The following is a 14951-nucleotide window of genomic DNA, read 5'->3' as shown; positions in this document are numbered from 1 at the left end:
TTAAAATCTGTTGCCAGGTGGCTACTATAGCAAACTGGTTGGTCTAAAAAGAACTGAATCTTCAATCAGTAGCTCAAAGAACATCATTTAATCATTTTATTGCTCAAAAAAAATCCATCTTTCCAAGTGGCATCACTTATAAACTAACCTAACACTAATCTTATCCTCATACCCACCCCCAAGCAATCAAGACTCTGATGTCTGTGTGAGGATCTCTCATTCTATTTCTCTGAATCTTTAGGCATTTATGAGTTAATTAGACCTAAGCAAAGTGAAATGAAAGTTGCTCAGTCATGTCCAACTCTTTGTGACCCCATGGATTGTAGCCTGCCAGGCTCCTCTGTTCATGGGATTCTCCAGGCAAGAATACTGGAGTGGGTAGCCATTCCCTTCTCCAGGGCTTCTTCCTGACCCAGGGATTGAACCACGGTCTTCAGCACTGTTGGCAGATTCTCTACCATCTGAGTGGTCAGGGAAGCCCTAGCTTATCAGACCTAACTCCTCTAGAAATCTGTCATCTCAGTTAAGCAGCAAAAACCACCCTTGCACGTAAGTACTAAAGGGCTATTAGCTTAATAAAACTCATCAGGACCCAGATTCCTACCAATGTTTATGAGGAAAGCATTGTCGTTTTTTACTTTCCCTTCTGAATCTGACCCATAAAGAGTCAGTTATAGAGTCAGAGTTAAAGAGTCAGTTAAAGAGTCAGAAAGCATATCAATATGCTTTATTAAGTCATTTGGAAACATTTCCTGAGTACCTACTAAGTATCAGGCAGAGTTAGATGCTTTTATATCATTTATCTCATCATTTATAAAATTCTTATAAAAAATCCTGGGGAGACAATATATTATAATAATTAATGACACACACTCGAGAATTTTACACAGAGAGCAAACTTTAGCTCTCTGTGACTTTGAACATGTGATTTAACATCTCTAGACTTTATTTTCTCCCATGTAAAATGAGGATAACAATGACCTCCATCTCAGTATTTCTGTGAGAATTAAAGAAGATGATGCATGTAAAGCACGTGGCAACAGTAAGCCTCTCATCACTGTTAGTTGTGATCAGTACATCTCTGAAGCTTTAATATCCCCATTCTGCTGCTGAGACAGTTAAGTAGGCAAGTAACTTGCCTAAGGCCATACAGCTATTGAATGGAATTCAAACTCAAATTCGGGGGCAATCTTCCAGAGAGAGAACTGCTCTATAGGGAAGACAGGATTTTAACTGGACTCCAAAGGACTTCATGCTGCGATTTCTGCTAATTCTCAACCTCTATGGTCCTAACTGTTTGGATTATAAAAGTAACACATGTTCAGTGTGCAAAAGGGGGATCTGTAGAAAAGTAAAGATAAGGAAATAAGTCCTCCATATTCCCATCATAACATTTTGATATATTTCTCTTCTTCTTTACACACCAGTTTACTCAGTTGAAATCTTGCACAGACATAATAATAGATTTTGTTAAGATAGTAATATCTGAAATTTCCAATGTTATTTAATTCTTCATATAGATCCATCTTAATGGCCACAAGTCAGATTTTATTCTATAAAAAGATCTCAATAAATACAATTTTGCATGAAATTTGCATTTGCTTCTTTAAAATAGATTCTGAGGAAAAGAATGACCATATCAAAGATTTTGTGCATTTTGGGGCCCTTTCCCTTATGGATACAAAAATGAATTCATCACATATTAGCTGCCCCTGAGGATAGGAATTATGTTTGCTATCTATATTACCGAAAGGAACCATGTAGTACATTCCATACAGAAAATCTTAAAGACACTCTTTAAAATAGTACTATTGATTCAGTATTTTTTGCTCTGTATAAATGTTGTTGCCTTGAAACACTAATAATGGATGACTGGGGAGAGAAATATGTCTGTGTTGATACATAATTCATCCTTATTGGTTAAAACAAAAGAAGAAACCTGGATTGAACCTATATAGAAACTTGCTCTTTTATCTAGTAAAGCAGCATGGTAATGGGGCAGTACAGTACTACAGACAAAAAAACTTAAAATCAAGAACCTAGATTCAAGTCTCAAATCGTCCATTAACCAGCTATGTGACCTTGGTCAAGACACTTCATTTCTCTGATCCTATTTCCTTATCTCTATATGAACAGACTAGACTAAATAATATCTTTGCAGTTTTCCATGAGTCTATGCAAGCAAAGTCAAGGTAAAAAGTTACAAGGGATGTGTCTTCTTGGTACACACTGGCAACCCACTCCAGTACTCTTGCCTGGAAAATCCCATGGACGGAGGAGTCTGGTAGGCTGCAGTCCATGGGGCTGCTAAGAGTCGGACACAACTGAGCGACTTCACTTTCCCTTTTCCTTTTCATGTATTGGAGAAGGAAATGGCAACCCACTCCAGTGTTCTTGCCTGGAGAATCCCAGGGACGGGGGAGCCTGGTGGGCTGCCATCTATGGGGTCGCACAGAGTCGGACACGACTGAAGTGACTTAGCAGCAGCAGCAGCAGCAGTAACTACTTGGTACTTCTAGTAACTACGATCCATTGCAATACAAACTATTGCATTACTGCATATAACGCAGTCTGGAAATGTAGCCAGGAATACAAAAGTGAATAAGACATAGTGCTGGACTTTGTAAAGCTCACAGGCTCACCGAGGAGACGACAGGATAGCTGCTAATACAGAGACCTCTATCAGGTACTGTGGATCTGACAGAGTGTGGATCTAACAAAGCTGCTATAGAGGATGTGAGCCTTTTTAAAACTGGTGAAAGCAAAAGTCACTCAGTCGTGTCCAACTTTTTGCAACCCCATGGACTGTATAGTCCATGGAATTCTCCAGGCCAACTGGAGTGGGTAGCCTTTCCCTTCTCCAGGGGATCTTCCTAACTCAGGGATCAAACTCAGGTCTCCTGCATTGCACGCAGATTCTTTACCAGCTGAACCACAAGGGAAGCCCACGAATATTGGAGTGGGTTGCCTATTCCTTCTTTAGCAGATCTTCCCACCCCAGGAACCGAACCAGGGTCTCCTGCACTGTAGGTGGATTCTTTACCAACTGAGCTATAAGTGAAGCCCTGAGCTTTCCATTTTAAAATTGGAACGGAATTCAAATTCTCATCTTGAAGAATGAGAAGGAGTTTAGTCTCCAATAAGGGTATAAAGCATTTCAGGCAAAGGAAATAGCCTAAGCAAAGGCAAGGAAGTATGAAATTAAATAAGATGGTAAATGTATAGCAATTAGCACAATGTCTGCCATATGGTCAGTGCTCAACCAACAGTAGTTGTTGTTTTGATGGTGATGATAATAGTGCTTCTGAAAGTACACAGGGAGCACGCAGATGGGACAAGTTCAGTTTAGTTCAGTTCCATCGCTCAGTTGTGTCCGACTCTCTGCAACCCTATGAACCACAGCACGCCAGGCTTCCCTGTCCGTCACCAACTCCTGGAGTTCACCCAAACCCATGTCCATTGAGTCGGTGATGCCATCCAACCATCTCATCCTCTGTCATCCCCTTCTCCTCCTGCCCTCAATCTTTCCCAGCATCAGGGTCTTTTCAAATGAGTCAGCTCTTCGCATTAGGTGGCCAAAGTATTGGAGTTTCAGCTTCAACATCAGTCCTTCCGATGAACACCCAGGACTGATCTCCTTTAGCCAAAGACTAAACTGGAAAGGTGGGCTTGCAAGTTAATGAAGTGCCTTTTTGCATGCTCCATTAAGGAATCAGGACATTATCGTAAAAGAAGGGAGAAGCTATCAAGGATTTTAAGCAAGGAACCCACGCAAAGAGATCTGTGTTTGGAAGGATCATCTAGATCACGGTACTGGGGATGAACTGCCGGACGTGGCCCAGGACTAAGAGAACCGATGATATTGTGATCTATTCGAGTTTTTTCATATTAGGCACTTTCAAAAGGTTGCAAGTGAAGCATTTAGTATGTGATAACTATCTCTTCAGTATCATTACATGCCTGTGGTTGTGGGGTTAAAAACCAACTGAATACCAAGGGGGAATGGAGAGTGGGGATGAATTGGTAGATTGGGATATTGATACCTTTGATACTATGTATAAAATAGATAACTAATGAGAACCTACTGCATAGCTCAGGGAACTGAACTCAATGTGCTGCTGCTGCTGCTAAGTCACTTCAGTCGTGTCTGACTCTGTGCGACCCCATCGGCGGCAGCCCACCAGGCTCCTCCGTCCCTGGGATTCTCCAGGCAAGAATACTGGAGTGGGTTGCCATTTCCTTCTCCAATGCATGCATGCATGCTAAGTCGTCTCAGTCGTGTCCGACTCTGTACAGCCCTATGGACAGCAGCCCACCAGGTTCCTCCATCCACAGGATTCTTCAGGCAAGAATACTGGAGTGGGCTGCCATTTCCTTCTCCAGGACTCAATGCGCTATGGTGACCTAATTGGAAAGGAAATCCAGAAAAGAGGGGATATACGTATATGCATAGCTGATTCACTTTGCTGTGTAGCAGAAACTAACACAATCTTGTAAAGCAACTATACTCCAATAAAAAGCAATTAAAAAATAACTGCATAACCAACTAGCTATGTTTTTCTGAAACATACATACCCTTGTGGCATTGGTAGAGGGTATCTTCAAGAGGCAAATCATAATTCTCAAACTGGAGTCTAAAGAACACTGTGAACCGATACAAAAAAACAAAAGTCAGTACTCTTCTTAATACATCTTCTGCTTCATATATTTTCTCCAAGCAAATTTATGTTAGGAAAAACATCTGAAATATATGTGCCTTCTTACAGGTTTCCATGTCATACATTCATGTTTGGAAAAAAAAAGAATTCTTAGCTTTAAAAAATTTAATTAAGCCATTTATTAAACAGTTAAACAATTAAATAATATTAATTGATATTAAATGTGCCCAGTTCTAAAGAAGTAATTTGTGAAAGGCCATGTTGAAATAAAAAACCTATTTAGATCAATTTAAAATCATTAGAGTTATTAATCCAAATAAAGAATGTTTAATCTGTCCTTTCTCTGATAGTAAAAGACATAACAAAAGCCTGGGGGAAAGCAGTAAAATTTCTACAAACGAAAACCATGCCTCACAAATCAAGTAGCATTGTATTTTGGCATGATTTCACATCAAAATGTACTTTTTAAATAATATGTTTTTGGATTAGGGGGAAAATGTTACAGCAAGAATAAGCAATGATATTATTTAACATGGTTAATGATATCGCAACAGCAGATCTCTGCAGTTGTGTAGAATATTAACCTCTTTAAGATAGTATAAACAAAGTCAATGGTTCTTCAAATGAGATGTGTGGACTAGCAGCATCTGTATTACCTGGAAACCAGTTGGAATGCAAATGCTCAGGTCACAACCCTACTGAACTGAAAGTTCTCAGAATAAGGCCCAGGAATTAGACTTTAGCAAGTCCGTCAGGGACCATGATACACACTGAAGTTTGAAATCCACTTCTCTAAATTGATGAGAACAAACTACAGAAAGTCTCTCAATGGCTTAATCTTTTCCCCAGAAATTAAATACAAAACAGGATGGTCAGAGGAAGTGCCCAGATAGAATCCAGCAGAGTGAGTTTTTAGATAAATTCTGAAAGCCTTTCACAAGAAACTTCTAAGAAAACCATTGCTCTATTTAATCTTCTCAATACCCATAGGAGTTAATGTGACATTTACATTACTTTAGACCAGGGGCTGAAAACCAGCTGCTCATCAGGTCCCCATCGTGACCTATGAAGGAAGTCAGGAAATATCCTGGAAAACGTGGGCAGATGAGCAACACAAGGAAGGCATTCTCAAATAATAACTGATCGGAACCCAGTAGCAGCTGATCCCGTTAGAAAGGATGTGCTTTCTAGTTCTCAAGAATCTCAATTCTCCTTCTCATCTCACTCCACTCTACTCGTTTACCTTGTAGTCAGGGTCCTTTTGGACAGGGCTGACTGCTATAAATTAGGCTTACAAATTTGCCATGCCTGCCCCTCACCCCTTCTCTACTAGTGTGCGGCTCTTAAGCAATGAATGGCCCTGACCGGCTCTCTAGTCCTAGAGAGGATCCATGTGGTCTTGTTAAAATGCATACACTTGTATTCCTAAGTGTATCTGTACAGTAGCTATAAACATCCTTTGCCTGGATTTATTCAACTACTTCAGATTCTGGATAGACGAGGATCAGAGAACATGAGAGATGCTAAAGATCTCAGTAATCCTGCTTTTCACAGTAATTTCAGACTCAGAAAGCAGAACACACCAAGCTAAGGGTCCCTGAATTATCATCCTTACAGACATTATTGAAGGTCATATTTTCCAAATATGCCAGTTAAGAAAAATGTATTATCAGAGATGGTTGGATTTAAAAAAAAAAAAAATGTTACATGTATGTAATACTCATTTCAAAAGTGGTGCTGCCAACATGTAACTTCACTTGGCAGATCAACAAGTGATTTATTTTGTTGTGAGTTGAATATTTTCATTCTGTGATCTGGATAAAGCACAAAAAGCTTGTGGAACCCATGAGGTTCAAAGACACAACAGTGGTCATCACCAGCCGCCTCTTTTCTCCCTGCGATGGAGACCTGAATGCCTTCAAATCACTCTTGTCTGAGAGTGACTCCAAGATTCCACTAGTGGAGAGGACACTAGTCAGAGACTTGAGTTCTGATCTTTCCACTGCCTCTATCTCTCTGCATTCGCAGTTCTCCGTCTGGAAAATGGGAGTATTAAACAGGATGGTGTTTATAGGTCTCTTCCAGTTTTAACAGTATACGATTCTGTGTTTCCATTGAATGGGCTCATGTTGAAAATGTTCCTTAGGCTACCAGATTTCCGGCTAGATAATTGTGTGGTATTCTTGGAGGGTGGCATGGCCCTGGGTAGGGAGTGACGGTGGGGACGAGCGTAAAGCCGTCAAACAGAAATATCATCTTGGTCTTGCAAGTACTTTATTCACAAACACAAAATTTTAGACAATTCTCTAAAATTGAAGCTTGACATTATATGTCTGGTCTCCTTTCTTATGAAACTATTTACTTACAAATTTATTTAATATCCATTTGAGAACGTTTTCTAGATAAACACAATCTACTAATGTCTTCCTGAACTTTTTATTTTTTCATCAACTGGAAACATGAAATCACTAAGTCAGAATGACTGAATATTACTGTCAATACTGCAACATTTGGAGAGAAAATCTCAATAACACTTTCTACTCTGTGGCTAACAAAGATTCCTTCTAGCCCTTTACAAAACATTAAATCTGCCTAGGCCAGGTGGCCTGCAAACAGTAAGGAAGTGATTTGAAATGAAATCCAGGGTTCAGCTTACCTTCAGAGGTAAAACACAAGGCAGCTTGGCAAAAAATGTCTGAAACTGATTGCTGATCGTTGTCCAGAGGCTACTGGGAGCATCCATGGGCAGAGCTTCCATGAAGGTGGCAATGTTTTCCAAACAGCGTATCATAGCACCCCCTGCTGGTAAATTCTTTTTGTTATTTAGACCCTAAAAACACAAAAGCATAGGCAATCAACTGCTGAAATGGTGTGGGAATTCAGACAGCTGTTGGGGAAGATCAGTTTTTTAAAAATCATATACTCACGTTAAAAACGTGTTGTGTGTAAGCTTTGTACCTGGCAGGAGTACAGAGAAAAATGGACTAATCTACAGAAACTTGGGGGTAGGGGGAATTGTGATTTTTGACTCAGTGAGGAAAGGTAAAACATGAGCAGGAAACTGGAAATATCTTCCCAGGATCCACAATTGGCATGGTCAGGTGTTCAGAAGACAGAGTGAATGATGCTTGCTAGTATCTCTACCAGCAGTGATTAACACACACACAAACTCTCCACGGCTGTTCCTCTTACTCCAAATTTGAATTTCAGGAAACTTACCCATTTTCTTAAAAAACTTCCCTGGTGGCTCAGACAGTAAAGAATCTGCCTGCAATGCAGGAGACCCAGATTCAATCCCAGGGTTGGGAAAATCCCCTGGAGAAGGGAATGGCAACCCACTCCAGTATCCTTGCCTGGAAAGTTCCCAGGACAGAGGAGCTTGGAGAGCTATAGTCCATGGGGTCACAAAGAGTCGGACATGACTGAGTAAGTAACACACACATTATAGGAACAGCAAAGTCCCCAAGGCAAGCCGCCAACCATCCAAGTTAACTAAAAGAGTTAATAAGTGGAGGAAGAGAGACAGACTCCAAGTTACGTGATACAATGAATAAGCTGTGGAGGTGAGAACTGACTTCAAGTCTTGAGATACAGAAAATAGGCAGACTTTGAACCCAGATCCTGAGACAAACAAAGCTGTGAAGCTGAAATATGAATCTAAAGTCACATAATGTAGTGCACATGGCTTTATCCACCACACATTTTGGAAGCTGAAAGTGAGTGCTCAGAGGCTGGCATCCACCCCTTAGTGGAGGGGTCCAGAAGCTTTAAGTACATCCACACTAAACAGCAGTGTCCAGCTGACTTTCTATACATTGGTCATTTTTATCTTTTAAGCTTTTACATATTAAATTATTCAGCATCTAAGTTAACATTTAAATTTTTAATATTTAAATTAAATGACTTTGAATTTCTTTCTCAGAAGCGATTTCAACAAGGGCTTAGAGTGTTGACAAGGCAAACCTACCTCCAAGAGCTGGCTGAGAGCAGCAATAGAGCTCAGCTCGTTGAAGTCCATCAAAGATGTGGCCAAGGTCCGTAAAAAAGTCCCATCTGGAAAGTCAATGGTCAGATTTAGGAGTGTTCACGTTTCAGCAACTAGCCATGTCTGTGGTGTCAGCCTCCCCCGTGGATGAATTACCTTTGATGGTGCTCTGGAACAGCTGTGGGAAGATGCCATTGGGAGCCAGCTGATGGAAGATACAGCGCAGGAACTGCTTGGCCACCCCAGCTGCATTGCCAGGGACCATCATGCTGGGGTTGAGCAGAGAGAGAAAAGAACAAGGAATCTTGGAGCATCGAGCATGAGTTCAGATACTTATTTACGTATTTATTCACATGCACAACCGTCCTCTTATGGAATAACTCATTGTCACTTGCATTAATGAAATGAAATATTCTAGTCACATGGAATCGCTATTAACAATAAGCTTTTAGAAAGAAGGAACCAGGTAATGCCAGAGTTGGTCTCAGACTAATTCCAGCCACCCCGCTGTGCAGATGTGGGTTCCCAGGTCCAGAGAGAAAAGGTGACCTGCAAAGACCCTGATGCTGGAAAAGATGGAAGGCAAAAGGAGAAGGGGGTGGCAGAGGATGAGATGGTTAGCTAGCATCACTGACTCAGTGGACACCAATTTGAGCAAACTCCAGGAGAGAGTGGAGGACAGAGGAGCCTGGAGTCCATGGGGTCACAAAGAACTGGACATGACTTGGTGGCTAAACAACAACAACAAAGGTTACAAGTCCAGAGGGTGGCAGAGTCAGGACTAGAATTCAGGATGAGGATTATCAGTAAGATTCTCCCATAAAGTGGCATTGGCTATGAGAGTGAGCACCTCCAAGGAAGAATGCAGGGAGAGAGATGTTCATCCTATCGGAAGAGCAGGCACATTTTCTTGGGGCCTCTGAACTGATACTAGGAAAAAGGTTAGGACTTTGATATATCCAGTTTTCCCCTTTACCCTCTACACCACCTCTGCATGTCAAAACAGGGAGCCAGGAGATGATTATGTGCCCTTTCCCTTTAGACCAAAGTATCAGAAAAGGGACTTCCCTGAAAGTCCAGGAGTTAAGACTCCGCTCTTCCACTGCAGGGAGCACGGGTTCAACCCCTGGCCAAGGAACTATGATTTCACATGCTGCACATGTTAATTGCTCAGTCATGTCCAACTCTTTGCGATCCCATGGGCTGTAGTCCACCAGGTTCCTCCATCCATAGGATTCTCCAGGCAAAAATACTGGAGTGGGTAGCCATTTCCTTCTCCAAGGGATCTCCCTGACCCAGGAATCGAACGCCTGTCTCCTGCATTGCAGGCAGATTCTTTACTATCTGGGCCACTGGGGAAGCCCCACATGCTGTATGGTGTGACCAAAAATAAATAAATGAGATTAAAACATTAAAAATCTCACAAAGTATCAGAAAGGACATTCCCAGAGGTGATTCTGGCTGAGTGGCTGAAAGGAAGAAAGAGGAAATCAAAGAGCCTAGACAGATAACTCATAAAAAGTCCCTCTTACCTAAATTGTTCTTTCTGCCTGTCTGCCCTGATATGCTGGTTCAAACTTGTAGGTCAAAAAGATTCTTCAGGAAGAAATGACACCAAGTTTTCACAAACTCTTTCAAAAATTAGAGGAGGGAACCCTTCCCAGTTTATTTTATGAGGCTAGCAAAGCCTTAAAGCTAAAATCACATAAAGAATTACAAACAAAACAAAATAAAACAGAACGAAAACCAAGAAGGAACATAAAAGAAATAAAAAAGACAAACCGATAGTCTTCATGGACATTGAATCCAACTGTACATACGAAGAATGATTGACCATGACCAAATAATTTACCCCAAGAATGTAAGAATGACTTGATATTCAAAACTCAGTTAATGGAATTTGATATCTTAAAGAAAAAAGTGCAAAACACATACCATTATTTAAGTGCCTTTGGCAAAATTCAACATGAATTCATGATAAAAAAATTCTCAGAAAAAAACTAGAAATAACTAGAAATAACTAGAAATAGGAGGAATCATCCTGTCTGGGTAAGGGCACTTATGAAAACCTATAGTAAACATAATTAATTGTGAGATAACAAATGTTTTTCTTGTCAGATTAGGAACAAGGCAAGGATGCTCAATAACATCTTTATTATTGTACTGGAGGTCCTAGTCATTGCAATAGGATAACAAAAAAGGTATAAAAAATCAGAAAGGGGTAAAACTGTCACTATTTACAGATGATGTGATTTTTTACATACAAGTATGCTTACATTTCAAGGAATCTAAAAAGCAGCTATTACAACTAAGTGAATTTAGTTTATTACAGTACAGTGTTAAAAAATAGTATATTTGTATATAAGCAGCAGAAAGTAAGAAAATAAAAAATTTTTTAAATTCTATTTACACTGGCTTTAAAAAAACAAAATTCCTGGTAGTAAATTTAACAGAAGTTATGCAAGATCTCTACAGTGAAAGCCACAAAACACTGTTGAGAGAAACAAAGACTAAATGAAATGAAAGTATATATTACGTTTATGAATTAAAAGATAATATTTTTATAGGGTCATTTATCCTCAGATTGACTTATAGTTTGAAGACAGTCCTAGCAGGCTTTTTCTCCCTGGATTGAAAAGCTTATTCTAAAATTTATATGGAAACATAAAGAATCCAGAATATCCAAACTAATGTTGAAAAGGACAACCAAAGTTGGAAGATTCACACCATCTGACTTCACGACTTACTCTACAGCTACAGTAACCAGCACAGCGTGGTGACGGCGTAATGTACGGATCAGCGAAAAAGACCAAGAACCTGGAAATTTCGCTGTTGTTCAGTCGCTGAGTCGTGTCCAGCTCTTTGCAACTCCATGGACTGTAGCCTGCCAGGTTCCTCTGTCCATGGGATTCTCTGGGCAAGGATACTGGAGTGGGGTTGCCATTTCCTATTCCAGGGAATCTTCCCAAACCAGGGATCAAAAATGTGTCCCCTGAACAGCCTGCATTGGCAGGAGAATTCTTTACCACTGAGCTACCTGGGAAGCCCTTGGGATATGTGGGCGTATGCATGTGCTGCTTCCTCCACCAGGAACATTTTTTCGATAAATTGCCGTGTGGCGCACTCTCCTACTATCTTATGTTTTGTTTAAATATAATTTGCTCAGAAAAGCTACTATATCTAAAATACCACATCCACCCCTCTCTATCTCCTGGGCTTTCTTGATTATTTTTCATAGAATTTAGTACTAAATGATATTAAATTATCAGGGTTTTTTTGTTGTTGTTAATTAGCTCATTGTCTGCCTCCTCAACTAGAATCTAAGTTTCACGAGAGCCAGGATTTGCTCTTTTGTTCACTAGGGCATCCTCAGTTGCTAGCAGTCACTCCGTAAATAGTTGCTGAATAGGTAGCACTCTGGCTTGGAAAATCCCATGGATGGAGGAGCCTGGTGGGCTGCAGTCCCTGGGGTCGCTAAGAGTCGGACACGACTGAGCGACTTCACTTTCACTTTTCACTTTCATGCATTGGAGAAGGAAATGGCAGCCCACTCCAGTGTCCTTGCCTGGAGAATCCCAGGGATGGGGGAGCCTGGTGGGCTGCTGTCTCTGGGGTCGCGCAGAGTCGGACACGACTGAGCGACTTCACTTTCACTTTTCACTTTCATGCATTGGAGAAGGAAATGGCAGCCCACTCCAGTGTTCTTGCCTGGAGAATCCCAGGGACGGGGGAGCCTGGTGGGCTGCTGTCTCTGGGGTCGCGCAGAGTCAGACACGACTGAAGCGACTTAGCATAGCATAGGTAGCACTAATGGTAAAGAACTTGGGCTCCCCTGGTAGCTCAGCTGGTAAAGAATCCACCTGCAATGCAGGAGACACCAGTTCGATCCCTGGGTCAGGAAGATCTGCTGGAGAAGGGACAGGCTACCGACTCCAGTATTCTGGCCTGAAGAATTCCATGGACTGTATGGTCCATGGAGTTGCAAAGAGCTGGACATGACTGAGCAACTTTCACTTTCAATTCACTTTTAGTGGTGAAGAACCTGCCTGCCAATTCAGGAGACGTGATATCAAGGAAGCAGGTTTGATCCCTGGGTGGGAAGATCCCCTGGAGGAGGGCATGGCAACTTACTCCAGTATTCTCGCCTGGAGAATCCCATGGACACAGGAGCCTGGTGGGCTACCTTATGGATATAGGGTTGCAAAGCGTCGGACACGCACGACTGAAGCAACTTAGCATGCACGCACACAGGCACATACAAGTCTTAATATTCTTTCTGTTCATAGCATTTAGCAGCTTACAATCACAAACTCATGCAAATATTTAATTCATGTTTGCCTCCCAGACAGACTTTAAGCCCCTCAAAGGCAGGAACCATGTCAGTTTTGCCCCCAGTAGAAACCTAAGTATCTAGCATGCTGCCTGATATGGAGTGGACTTAAAAGTATTTGTTGACTAAAATGAGTGAATAAATGAAGGTGTGAATGCAAAGTGAATGTGTGCTCTCTGGAGTTGCAACCGAATGTAACAATACTCGTCTCATGGTAATCACACTTGTGTTTTAGAAATGGAGGAACATGCAGGAATGGAGGAAAGTGAGCTTTGCCTCACTGAAGGAGCTTACCTTTCTGCTTGATTAGAAAAAGTCATGCTGGAGGCCAATCTAGGGAGTAAAGTAAACAGAGTCACATGAGTGTCATGCTTTCATAATGAAATGCAAGAGTACTGTATGCCCCACTGCAGCTCCCATTTAGATGGGGGGCATGTAAAACCATTGACAATTCCCTTGAGCAGGGACAGAAGACCCATTCAGGGGTCAGTCCCAGGTTCAGCTTACTCCAGTTTCTGAACTCTGCTTTCTACATCAAATTAGATATTTCCATGGTGAGGCATACAGTTGAGTTAGTTGACTATCACCCAGCCAATCTACAAGCATGTTCTTTGCAACCAAATCTAACAGATGTCAGAACAGTATTTGACCTAGTCCACCCCTATACTGAAAGTGAAAGTTGCTCAGTCGTGTCCCACTCTTTGGGACCCCATGGATTATACAGTCCATGGAATTCTCCAGGCCAGAATACTGGAGTGGGTAGCCTTTCCCTTCCCCAGGGGATCTTCCCAACTCAGGGATTGAACCCAGGTCTCCCACATTGCAGGCGGATTCTTTACCCGCTGAGCCACAGAGCAAGCACAAGAATACTGGAGTGGGTAGCCTTTCCCTTCCCCAGGGGATCTTCCCAACTCAGGGATTGAACCCAGGTCTCCCACATCGCAGGCGGATTCTTTACCCGCTGAGCCACAGGGCAAGCACAAGAATACTGGAGTGGGTAGCCTTTCCCTTCCCCAGGGGATCTTCCCAACTCAGGGATTGAACCCAGGTCTCCCACATCGCAGGCGGATTCTTTACCCGCTGAGCCACAGGGCAAGCACAAGAATACTGGAGTGGGTAGCCTTTCCCTTCCCCAGGGGATCTTCCCAACTCAGGGATTGAACCCAGGTCTCCCACATCGCAGGCGGATTCTTTACCCGCTGAGCCACAGGGCAAGCACAAGAATCCTGGAGTGGGTACCTATCCTTTTGGCAGTGGATCTTCCGGACCCACGAATCGAACTGGGGTCTCCTGTTTGCAGGTGGACTCTTTACCAACTGGGCTATGACGGAAGCCCTATCCCCATTTTAACTCAACTCAAAATTCATTTCTTTGTATAACTGATTCACTTGGCTGTATAGCAGAAACTCACTCAACACTGTAAAGCAACTATTCTCTAATAAAAATTAATTGAAACAATTCATTGCTTTGTATACAACTTCTGAAACCTAATCACAAATAAGCCACAAACTGTAAAAACCTCTAGAAGATAGTAAAATGTGTAATAAAGGAATTTGTCAGCTAACTGTTAAGTTGAAATGACATCTTGGGAAGAGAAATTTTTTTAGGTTAAGTAATCAATATGCTAAGTTGCTTCAATTGTGTCCGACTCTTTGTGACCCTACAGATTATAGCCTGCCTCTGTCCGTGGGATTCTCCAGGCAAGAATACTGGAGTGGGTGGCCATGCCCTCCACCAGGGGATCTCCCCACCCAGGGATCAAACCTGAGTCTTTTATGTCTCCTGTATTAGCAGATGGTTCTTTACCATTAGCACCACCTGCTGCGCTGCTGCTAAGTCACTTCAGTCGTGTCCGACTCTGTGCGACCCCAGAGACGGCAGCCTACCAGGCTCCCCGGTCCCTGGGATTCTCCAGGCAAGAACACTGGAGTGGGTTGCCATTTCCTTCTCCAATGCATGAAAGTGAAAAGTGAAAGTG

At 42.0% G+C, this 14951-nt stretch overlaps 1 protein-coding gene across 9 annotated transcripts in view; it reads right to left on the bottom strand.

Moving 5' to 3' along the window:
• UNC79 (unc-79 homolog, NALCN channel complex subunit) overlaps nt 1–14951 on the bottom strand; it is a 299827-nt gene that overhangs the window by 56717 nt on the left and 228159 nt on the right. For all 9 annotated transcript variants that reach the window (XM_024982113.2, XM_059879353.1, XM_059879351.1 and 6 more), the window contains 5 exons: nt 13268–13306; nt 8800–8912; nt 8626–8711; nt 7315–7488; nt 4576–4644 (listed from right to left, as the gene is read on the bottom strand). In XM_024982113.2, the coding sequence (XP_024837881.1) occupies nt 4576–4644; nt 7315–7488; nt 8626–8711; nt 8800–8912; nt 13268–13306 (481 nt within the window). The remainder of the gene's footprint in view (nt 1–4575; nt 4645–7314; nt 7489–8625; nt 8712–8799; nt 8913–13267; nt 13307–14951) is intronic.

Source organism: Bos taurus, chromosome 21, assembly GCF_002263795.3.
Source record: "Bos taurus isolate L1 Dominette 01449 registration number 42190680 breed Hereford chromosome 21, ARS-UCD2.0, whole genome shotgun sequence".
In the NCBI taxonomy this organism is placed as follows: Eukaryota; Metazoa; Chordata; class Mammalia; order Artiodactyla; family Bovidae; genus Bos; species Bos taurus.
The sequence above is the reverse complement of the archived record's forward strand: the minus strand, read 5'-3'. Positions and strand labels throughout refer to the sequence as shown.